Source organism: Sinohyriopsis cumingii, chromosome 1, assembly GCF_028554795.1.
Source record: "Sinohyriopsis cumingii isolate HCF-2022 chromosome 1, ASM2855479v2, whole genome shotgun sequence".
NCBI classification, from domain to species: domain Eukaryota; kingdom Metazoa; phylum Mollusca; class Bivalvia; order Unionida; family Unionidae; genus Sinohyriopsis; species Sinohyriopsis cumingii.
The window spans coordinates 136,320,404-136,333,017 of NC_142961.1; the positions used below are offsets into that span (position 1 = coordinate 136,320,404).

The following is a 12,614-nucleotide window of genomic DNA, read 5'->3' on the forward strand; positions in this document are numbered from 1 at the left end:
TTTATATCAGATTTTTCAATATGCAGTAAATTTACTACTTGATACTGTACATTTCTATCTATTTACTATATGTACTTGTACTGCCAGTTCATTATGTTATAGCAGGTTAGGGTCTATGTTGTTTGCAGTTGGACTCCACTTACAAGCAAGTACATATGGTACTTGTCTTAATCTCAATTTTGTTGTGGGCTGAGAAGAACCTTTAGTAATATTTCCATGAATACCCTACTTTTATGATTTTATGTTCACTATGTACCTATTATTAGACGGTAATTTGATTTTAACACACTTCACTAAAAGGCAGGAGTATCCAGTAATATAACATCAATGAACCATGTGATCATATGGAGCACTATAATGGGAATAGATATCTTGTTCACAGAGTTCAGAGGTTCGATTGAAAGAAATGACTTTTTCAATTTGATTTCATGCCTATCCCTTAAAATATGTACATTAGAAAACTATCAACTGTCAAGCATGTAAGAAAATATAATTGTTAATATATGACATTATTACCCTTTAAAAAAAGGCATGCATTTTTAAAATAAATTTTCATGTGTTTCAGTGGACATGGTAGACATTTGGAATATCATTGAATCTTTTCGGGAGAATGGGCTTAATACCTTAGAACCCACAACGGAGTTGAATGCATCACGTATTGAAGGGATACTGCGGAGTATTTTCTCTCAACTGAATAAACGGGTGCCAATATCTCAACAAGTCCAAGTAGATCAGTCTGTTTCAATGCTTTTGCACTGGCTTCTTTCAGCATATGACAGGTAAGAGGGTTATGTACTACTCATGTACTACTCATCACTTTGGCCATAAAATCTTAGAATTGGAATCTAATCATCATCTCAGTTTGTTATGGAACAAGTGTAGTTGGGTTTCTTGACTGGTTCTCTGTTTCTGGAGGCTTTGCTCTTGAGTTACCTACTGAAAAAGCCAGTCGCTAAACCCCCAATACATGCATGTCATCTGCATGATCAGTCTGATGCTGCGTTCCATTTGCAAACCGATAATTCTGAGTTTTGATGTTTTTAATTTTTTAATAAATTTGTTATTGCTGATAAATGATTCGTCTGGGAAAAGTATATGCCAAGGTCACTCACAAATTTTTAATTAGAGCCAATAGTTTAGGCAATTTGTATCCAATTGATTAAGACTGTTACCATTTAGAAAGTACATTTAATGATTTTGTAAGCTCTTGTGATAATGATAGTACCTTATGATGTTTGACAGGTAATGCCAATTTATATATTTTGTGGGTATCGGCATTCCTATTTGATTGGTATTTATTTGATTGGCATTTAGAAGAGTCTCATGCAACTTAATTGAATGCTTCCGTTAATCTCATGCAACTTAACCGAATGCTTCCACCAGCCTCATGCAACTTAATTGAATACTTCCACTAGCCTCATGCAACTTAATTGATTGCTTTCATTAGTCTCATGCAACTTAATTGAATGCTTCCATTAGTCTCATGCAACGTAATTGAATACTTCCACTAGCCTCATGCAACTTAATTGAATGCTTCCATTAGTCTCATGCAGCTTAATTGAATGCTTCCACTAGCCTCATGCAACTTAATTGAATGCTTCCACTAGCCTCATGCAACTTAATTGAATGCTTCCACTAGCCTCATGCAACTTAATTGAATGCTTCCATTAGTCTCGTGGAACTTAATTGAATACATCCACTAGCCTCATGCAACTTAATTGAATGCTTCCACTAGCCTCATGCAACATAATTGAATGCTTTCATTTCCAATATTTCTTTACATTATGTATCATTTAATGGAAGGATCTGTGTTCAGATGTAAATGTATATCACAATAACTATCTTAAAAGAACTTGATGTTTTTGTTGAATTTATGTATTGCACATATAAATTTAATTCTTTCATGTGAAATTCATGAAATTTGTTTTCTCAAATGTGTTGGCACAGTTAGACATAGGTTTTACTTTCTGCTGCAATGACAGCCAACAGTGTTAAAGTTCTGTGTTATATTCCTACATCAGTTATGGAAAATAGGTGTTACTTTTCTGCCAGCAAAGGCAGCTAACAGTGTTAAAGTTCTGTTATATTCATATATCAGTACATGAACATAGGTTTTACCTTTCTGCCAGCAACGGCAGCCAACAGTGTCAAAGTTCTGTGTTATATTCCTACATCAGCAATATGGACACATGTGAGATGTAGGACTCTGCAGAACACTTGTTGTCCTGTTGTAGTTACTACACATTTAAATTATTGAGTATTTTTGATGCAATGCATATGATTTGGGTATATATGTCATATACAGGGCATATGATTTGGGTATATATGTCATATACAAGGCATATGATTTGGGTATATATGTCATATACAGGGCATATGATTTGGGTAAATATGTCATATACAGGGCATATGATTCGAATATACATGTTATACACAAGATATGCTTTAAATATATGAATACACGTGATATACATATTACATATTTTAAGTTTAAAGGATGTGTGTGTGTGATTTAGGTTTTTAAAGTAGCTTTAACAATTTTCCAGTCACACTGGGGCATCATGCCACAGATATGTAGCATCATGTCCCACCCAGTCACATTATCCTGACACCAGGCTGACCACTCCTAACAAGTACCAGTTTTATAAGTCTTTGGTATGACTTGGCCGGGGTTCTAACCCACGACCTCCCGCATATATATATATGTATATATATATATATATATATATATATATATATATATATATATATATATATATATATATATATATATATATGATTTGAGTATACAGGTTGTATAAATGACATGATTTAAGTACACATGTGACATATATATGGCATATGATTTCAGAATACAGGTTTTATAAATGACATGATTTAAGTACACATGTGACATATATATGGCATATGATCTGAGTATACAGGTTATATAAATGACATGATTTAAGTACACATATATATGACATGATTTGAGTATGCATGACATGCATTTTGAATATTCATGTCACATGAATTGAGAATCCATTTTAGGGTTCCTTTTCTCATGATTGAGTAAACATTGTTTAATCAGAATTAACAGTTTATTTTAAATGCAGTTTGAAGTACAATCAGATGCTTAATACCTAACCATTTGGTTTCATGCAGTCAAACCAGTCTATAAAGTGCACCTAAAAAACTGACCTTCAGGCACTTAAAAAGTTGTTTAAGTTGCTATAAATCGCCCTTTCTTAATAAGTTTAGCAGTTAGATTCTTTAATTTATCAGAAATGACCACAATGAGATTGCAGAATGTTGGAAAATCCAAATATATAAATAGGTGGGATTTATGTTTTTTTTCTACTTAAATAATTGTTATTAGTGCAAAAAGACCAATTAATGAGTTACAGCATCTTTCTTTTATCCATAGGCCATATAATCATTGTTCTATTCTCAAACATACTACTTCTAAAACCACTCATTGTCCTATTCTCACACATACCTAGTTCCATAATTACACATTGTTCTATTCTCATACATACCTATTTCCATAACTACTCATTGTCCTATTCTTACACATACCTATTTCCATAATTATGTATTGTCCTATTCTCACACATGCCTATTTCCAAAACTACTCATTGTCCTATTCTCACACATACCTATTTCCATAATTATGTATTGTCCTATTCTCATAAATACCTAGTTCTATAACTACACATTGTCCAATTCTCATACATACATAGTTCCATAATTACACATTGTTCTATTCTCATACATACCTATTTCCATAACTACTCATTGTCCTATTCTTACACATACCTATTTCCATAATTATGTATTGTCCTATTCTCACACATGCCTATTTCCAAAACTACTCATTATTCTATTCTCACACATACTTAGTTCCATAACCACTCAGTGTTCTATTCTCAAACAAGCCTATTTCCATAACTACTTATTGTTCTATTCTCACATATATCTAGTTCCATAACTACTCATTGTTCTGTTCTCACACATACCTAGTCTATAACTACTCATTGTTCTGTTCTCACACATACCTAGTTCCATAACTACACATTATTCTATTATCACACAGGCCTATTTCCATAACTACTTATTGTTCATTTCTCACACATACCTATTTCCATAATTATGTATTGTGCTATTCTCACACATGCCTAGTTCTATAGCTACTCATTGTTCTATTCTCACACTAGTCTATTTCCATAACTACTTATTGTTCTATTATCATATACCTAGTTCCATAACTACTCATTGTCCTATTCTCACACATACATAGTTCCAAAATTACACATTATTCTATTCTCACACATACCTATTTCCATAACTACTCAGTGTTCTATTCTCACACATACCTAGTTCCATAACTTACTCATTGTTCTATTCTCACACATACCTATTTCCATAATTATGTATTGTGCTATTCTCACACATACCTAGTTCTATAACTACTCATTGTCCTATTCTCACACATACCTAGTTCCATAATTGCACATTGCCCTATTCTCACACATATCTAGTTCTATAACTACTCATTATTCTATTTTCACACATACTTAGTTCCATAACCACTCAGTGTTCTATTCTCAAACAAGCCTATTTCCATAACTACTTATTGTTCTATTCTCACATATATCTAGATCCATAACTACTCATTGTTCTGTTCTCACACATACCTAGTCTATAACTACTCATTGTTCTGTTCTCACACATACTAGTTCCATAACTACACATTATTCTATTATCACACAGGCCTATTTCCATAACTACTTATTGTTCATTTCTCACACATACCTATTTCCATAACTTACTCATTGTTCTATTCTCACACATACCTAGTTCCATAACTACTCATTGTTCTATTCTCACACATACCTAGTTCCATAACTACTCATTGTTCTATTCTCACACTAGTCTATTTCCATAACTACTTATTGTTCTATTATCATATACCTAGTTCCATAACTACTCATTGTCCTATTCTCACACATACCTATTTCCGTAACTACTCAGTGTTCTATTCTCACACACCCCTTTTTCCATAACTACTCATTGTTCTGTTCTCACACATACCTAGTTCTATAACTACTCATTGTTCTATTCTCACACATACCTATTTCCATAAATACTCTGTGTTCTATTGTCACACATACTTATTTCCATAACTATTCATAGTTCTATTCTCACACATACCTATTTCCATAACTACTTGTTGTTCTATTCTCACACGTACCTAGTTCCATAACTACTCATTGTCCTATTCTCACACATACCTATTTCCATAATTATGTATTGTCCTATTCTCACACATACCTAGTTCTGTAACTACTCATTGTTCTATTCTCACACATACCTAGTTCCATAACTATTCATTGTTCTGTTCTCAGACATATCTAGTTCCATAACTACCCATTGTTCTGTTCTCAGACATACCTATTTCCTTAACTACTCATTGTCCTATTATCACATACCTATTTCTATAACTACTCAGTGTTCTTTTCTCACACATGCCTAGTTCCATAACTACTCATTGTTCTATTCTCATACATATCTGGTTCTATAATTACCCATTGTTCTATTCTCACACATACCTCGTTCCATAACTACTCATTGTTCTATTTTCACACATACCTATTTCCATAAGTACTCATTGTTCTGTTATCACACATGCCTAGTTCCATAACTTACTCATTGTTCTATTCTCACACATACCTAGTCTATAACTACTCATTGTTCTATTTTCACACATACTTAGTTCCATAACTACTGATTGTTCTATTCTCAAACATAACTAGTTCATAACTACTCATTGTTCAATTCTCATAAATACCTAGTTCTAAAACCACTCATTGTCCTATTCTCACACATACCTAGTTCCATAATTACACATTGTTTTATTCTCACACATACCTATTTCCATAACTACTCATTGTCCTATTCTCACACATACCTATTTCCATAATTATGTATTGTCCTATTCTCACACATACCAAGTTCTATAACTACTCATTGTTCTATTCTCACACTAGTCTATTTCCATAACTACTTATTGTTCTATTATCATATACCTAGTTCCATAACTACTCATTGTCCTATTCTCACACATACCTATTTCCGTAACTACTCAGTGTTCTATTCTCACACACCCCTTTTTCCATAACTACTCATTGTTCTGTTCTCACACATACCTAGTTCTATAACTACTCATTGTTCTATTCTCACACATACCTATTTCCATAAATACTCTGTGTTCTATTGTCACACATACTTATTTCCATAACTATTCATAGTTCTATTCTCACACATACCTATTTCCATAATTATGTATTGTCCTATTCTCACACATACCTAGTTCTGTAACTACTCATTGTTCTATTCTCACACATACCTAGTTCTGTAACTATTCATTGTTCTATTTTCACACATACCTAGTTCCATAACTACCCATTGTTCTGTTTTCAGACATACCTATTTCCATAACTACTCATTGTTCTTTTGTCACATACCTATTTCTATAACTACTCAGTGTTCTTTTCTCACACATACCTAGTTCCATAACTACTCATTGTTCTATTCTCATACATATCTGGTTCCATAATTACCCATTGTTCTATTCTCACACATACCTAGTTCCATAACTACTCATTGTTCTATTTTCACACATACCTATTTCCATAAGTACTCATTGTTCTATTCTCACACATACCTATTTCCATAATTACCCATTGTTCTATTCTCACACATACCTAGTTCCATAAGTACTCATTGTTCTATTTTCACACATACCTATTTCCATAACTACCCATTGTTCTGTTTTCACACATACCTCGTTCCATAACTACTCATTGTTCTATTTTCACACATACCTATTTCCATAAGTACTCATTGTTCTATTCTCACACATACCTATTTCCATAACTACTCATTGTTCTATTCTCACACACACCTATTTCCATAATTATGTATTATCCTATTCTCACACATACCTAGTTCGATAACAAACTCAAACATACCTGTTTCCATAACTACTTATTGTTCTATTCTCACACATACTGATTTTCCATAACTACTTATTGTCTTATTTTCAAACATACCTGTTTCCGTAACTACCCATTGTTCTATTCTCACACATACCTAGTTCTATAACAACTCATTGTTCTATTATCACACATACCTATTTCCATAACTACCCATTGTTCTATTCTCACACATACCTATTTCTATATCTACCCATTGTCCTGTGGCCCTGAGTGGTCTAGTGGTCCAAATCGCTGACCATTATGGATGATTGTCATCTCACCTCTGTCTGAGCAGGTTTTAGTCTCAAGCCAATGTGAGAAAGCCTGCCTGTAGCTTCTCATGGGTCAGTGGTTCTTTCTGGGGTTTTCCGTGGTTCTTCCTCCACTATTTATACTGGCCGCCATATATTGCTTATCTTGTGCTAAAAAATGGCGTTAAATCCTACATCAATGACAACAACCCATTGTCCTATTCTCATACATACCGATTTCTATCACTGTAGCACTGCTGACCCGAACAAAGGATTATTTGAAAGCTAATTCAGATCATTTTTTCTTTAATTTAGTGTTGGGTCCATCACTGCATTTCCCAAGGATGTTTAACTTTCTATATGTTAACTGTTTTCATGATTAGAGCATGTATACCATGTTTTGTAGTCTGATTAAATATTGGTTTGGACAATTAACCAAAAATGATATAAATAAAATCAGTGTTAATTTATGTTTCAATTAATCTAACATAACGATAATTGTTTTATATATATCTATATGTATAATAATTTCATAATAATGATTTTAGTAAGGGTAATTTAGTTAATGACATTTATAATGCTATTATTTTATTGTTGTAGCCAGCACTTTCAAGATGGCTCACATCATATATAGTGTATTACGTTGTTCATTCATAAAAGTCTGAGGTTGAATTTGTTGGAAATAACATCATTTGATCCAGTGAGGACATTGATACTGATTTAAAGGTCAGACTGTCCTAGTTCCTGATTGATACATTGAGTAGCTTGATTATTTATTTAATATAATATCATTCATTGGAACTACCAATTCATTCAGAGATATTTGTATATGAATAGCTGAATGGATTTATTGTGAAACATTCCAGGACATTTGGAGTTAAAAACAGTGATTCTTCTGTAGTGTTGGGTGGGTGGGGGGGGTGTCATTTGGATTTTTAATGTAGCTTTAAAAAATTTCAGTCATATTGCATTGATGTCTGCAGTGTGTCAGTTTACAGTGATATCTAGCACTGGGGCATCATGCTGCAGATATTTAGCATGATGTCCCACCCAGTCACATTATCCTGACACTAACCTCTTAATGCTGAGTGCCTAGGGAGGCAACTGTTAGTAACATTTTGTAAGTCTTTAGCATGACTCAGTTGGGGTTTGAACTTGCAACCTCCTGCATCCCAGGCGGATGCTGTAACCATTAAGCCACTGGAGAGGTCATGTAGTGATGGTACAAACAGACATTACAGTTTTCATTCATAATACCTTTGGAATATATTCAGATTAATTGTATCTACTGGGCTTGAGAGAACATGTAGGATTTAGAAATTCATTAACCAATGTAAGTTATTTTTAATTCTTTCATTCTGTATCTTAGAGAAATAAATTTATATTTTTAAGTTATGCAGAACTTGTTGATTCTTGCTGTTTTTTGTTATGTAGTTTAAACCCCTAGGTTGTAACATAATGTAAAATAAATATAAAATCAGTGTCTATTTAGCGCTTTGTAAATGTAAGAAATTGTCATTTTAAATTAACTGGGTTTTACTTGTCTGTGACTGTCTTGCAACTGGGTACAGTAATAGTATTCTTTCATAAGGTCTATGGTGAAGGTTAGAATCCATATCGAAGCTTGGAGTTTTTTCGTCTGATTAAAATTTTTTTTATCAAATGATAATAATAAGATGTTTTTAAATCAATAATTTAGTTCAATCCAGTATCCACCAGTTTTGTTAGTACTATCTACCATATATACTTGCTTATAAATAAGTCAAGTACAACTGCAAACAACATAGACTCTGATCTGCTGTTACACAGTGCACTGGCAGATCAGGTTCTATGTTGTTTGTTGTACTGATTACTTGTGAACAGTGTAGACCCAGATTTGCAGGTACATTATGCAATGGGAGATCTGGGTCTTTACAGTGTGCAGTTGGACTTGACTTGTTCACATGTATATAAGGTAACTGTTGCATTATAGACTGATCAGCACTCCCTTTCCTTTCACTTCATTTCTTTCCTGGCCCCTGTGGAGCTGCATTCAGTGCCCTTAATAAATTAGTTTTTATGATTTAATGTCAGAGATTTTTAACCTAAAAAAATCCCAAGTATTGGATCAAATGTGAAAATTTTAAAGAATTTCAATTTTGAGATTCAAATTTATACAGGATAAATAAAAGAAATCTTCTTAATAATTTTTTTTGCTTCAAGTTTTCAAGGATTAAAATATTTACAGAATGTGCCATATGTATTGCCAGTACCTTATGAATCTGAGTCACTTTTGGAATCAAACCATTATCATTAGTTGCTAATATATGGAGTAGCCTTACAATGCAAAGACAATCATCCTGATATGCATGATGGTGTGTGTGTTTTGTTTGTTTGGGGGGGTGGGGGTAAGTGTGTGACACCACCCTCGTCATGCATATCAGGGACCATTTCTAACATGGTAGAATTATTATACGGAAGTGATTACTCTGAAAAGTTTGATTGTTGTACATGTTTTAAAAGCATGACATTACAAGTTTATGATAGAATGCAGTAACTGTGTTTTGTATTATCTATATCTTATTTATTATCCAATGATAAGCCTATACTTGACAACTTAGACTGTCATCTGCAGTCACATTATGCACAAGCCAATCAAGGTCTGTGTTGTTTGTTCAACTAATTACTCATGACGAACCACATAGACCCAGCTTTTTTGGTGCATTATGCTACAGCAGATCTGGGTCTGTGCAGCTTGGAGTTCGACTCGATGTATAAGCGAGTATATATGGTACGTTTCATTGAGAAAATAATTTTCATAATCCAATACAGTAAAATCCTGTTAAATATTTCAGTTGTCGACATGGTAAGATTCAAGTGTTCTCCGTCAAGGTCGCCTTGTCCCATCTTTGTGCAGGAAAGCTGATGGACAAACTTAGATGTGAGTATATCGTACATAAAAACAAGTGAAACTATTGAATTACAGTGATATCTGTCATTATAGGATGGTCAAGAGACAGCCAAGGAAAATTGCCATTGAAAATAGGTGACTTTCAAATCAATATTCATGCAGATCAAAGACATTCTGCATAACTGTGAAACCGCCGAGTTACTGGATATATTTTGATTTGGAAACAGTATGAATTTGTTACTGTAAATTCTTGGCATTATGCAGTTGAAATGGCATTTGTACAGTTATGAAGCAAATTAAATTTCATTTTTGTTTTCTAAATTATGTAATAAAAACAAATATTGACCATTGTTTAGAAGAATATGTAGTTTTATGAAACAGTAAACCTATTATTTTGACCCCTGCTTCATGTCAGTAAATATGAAGTATTTTGTGGAGGACAATAATAATAAATAATTTCTTTTGGGGACTCTTCTATGTGTTCTATCTGGAAGATTTCCTGTGAGTGATGCCGATACAAAAAATGTTACCATTGGATCAGGGCATGACAAACTTCAAAGTCATGCTATATTTTTGTGATTAGAATGCACAGTGATGTATAAACTGCATCCCAATTTTTGACCCAGACTCAGGGAATAAGCAAACATCCTGATGTGCCCTAACATAATGTGCCTGTATATCAGTGTCAATCTTGTTTGTTCTACTTATTACTCCCAACAAAATTTACAGCTCCAGATCTGCTGGTGCATTATGCAATGGCAGATCTGGGTCTGTGCAGTTTGCAGTTGGACTCATCTTATAAGCGAGTATATATGGTATGTGATTGTGCAGGATAAGTGCAAGCAGTTTGGTTGGTTGGTTTGTCAGTTTTAATGGCACTTTTAATACACTACTGGCTTCATGATGAAAAGGAAATGAAGCTAAGTGTCTTTTACAAGGACAACTGAGGCAGTTGATTTGGACTCGTCTGGATGGATATCAAACCACAGCCTTTCTGAGTTTGATGCTCTACCAAAATGAGCCACCATAGCTCCCAAAATGAGCTACCATAGCTACCAAAATGAGCTACCATAACTCCCAAAAAAAGTTTTGCGTTGACATTTAACAAAATCTTGCTATGGTAATTAAGACAGAAAGAACAGTTGAAATTTATGGTAGAGGAATTTATCATATGGTACCAATTTGCCTGGAGCCTGCGGTTGTAGTTAATAATTAAGGCCCATGAATAGTTATTTTTTCCATTCCATAAAATTAAGTACTGGAAAAAATGTCCTTTTGAAAAAGACCATGTTAATTGATACTAATAAAATTTCAAAGTAGAATAGATTCATGCATCATACTATTGTGACCTTACTGCCCCTGGACTCCTCACATGAAATTGTGGTTTAAAAAAATTTAAAATTTTGGGCAAGTTGCATTTTATTAATATGATAGAATTTTGCTTGTCAAGCAAAATTTGTAACTTGCACTAGGTCATCTAGCAGTGGAATTTATTTGTGTCTACAGAGATACAAACGTCCTGTGCATAAGTCACATGTAATGGTATATTTTGAATGGTTTAGAGAAAAATGTTAACAGAGCTTCATTTCATTAAAGGACTATTCAACATTTTCTACATTGTGTAAACTCTACCTTCTCACTTGTGGAAAAATCAAATGTGATAGTGTTTTTGCAAGCATGCCTTATTATCCATTCCTAATCAGCATGAAGAAACTTCATTCAGGATTTGACAGTTGGTGTTCCCTCTCTGTACATGTAAAAATAAGACTAATATGCATAAAATATAATAGTTCTGTATGAGGTATAACAGGTACCTGCTAAATTAGATGGTTTTTTCTAAATATTTTATTTCAATGCCATTCCAGAGAAAACTTTCCTAAGAGGTAAGATTAACATAAGGATTTACAGGATACTGTTTTTTTGCCTTTTGGAAGTCTTGAAAATCTCCAAATAAAATCTCCTCGAAATAAAACAGTATACACCAAATACAGTGCAACTACATGGATACAACAAGCAACTACATGAATATAGCAAGCAACTGCATGGATATAACAAGTATGCTTTACTGCTGTGGATAGCTTCTCTGGTAATTTTATGACTTCTTTTTCAGATATATTCACACAGTTGTCAGACTCAAGTGGTTACTTGGTGCTGTCAAAGTTTGAGCAGTACCTACGTGATGTTCTTGCATTACCCACTGCAGTGTTTGAGGGACCATCCTTTGGCTATTACCCAACTGCTGCACAAAGTGTCTTTGATGGGGTAAAAAAAAATAATGCTTCTTTTATTCCTAGATACGATTTGTGCTAATTCTCTTTATACCCTGATATGAATATGGCAGATTCATGTAGTATTACCCTTATCCATTTTTCAGTGTGTCCATTGACATATCCATCCATCACATGTTTTAGTTGTTATGCATTTAGGTTAATTCATTATGCATGGTTGAATTTG

At 33.5% G+C, this 12,614-nt stretch overlaps 1 protein-coding gene across 2 annotated transcripts in view; it reads left to right on the plus strand.

Annotated features, from left to right (window-relative positions):
* The window catches only part of LOC149807918 (dystrobrevin beta-like), a 136,897-nt gene that overhangs the window by 50,234 nt on the left and 74,049 nt on the right, over positions 1-12,614 (plus strand). For both annotated transcript variants that reach the window (XM_089971962.1, XM_089971969.1), the window contains exons 5-7: positions 566-779; positions 10,105-10,190; positions 12,271-12,422. In XM_089971962.1, the coding sequence (XP_089828088.1) occupies positions 566-779; positions 10,105-10,190; positions 12,271-12,422 (452 nt within the window). The remainder of the gene's footprint in view (positions 1-565; positions 780-10,104; positions 10,191-12,270; positions 12,423-12,614) is intronic.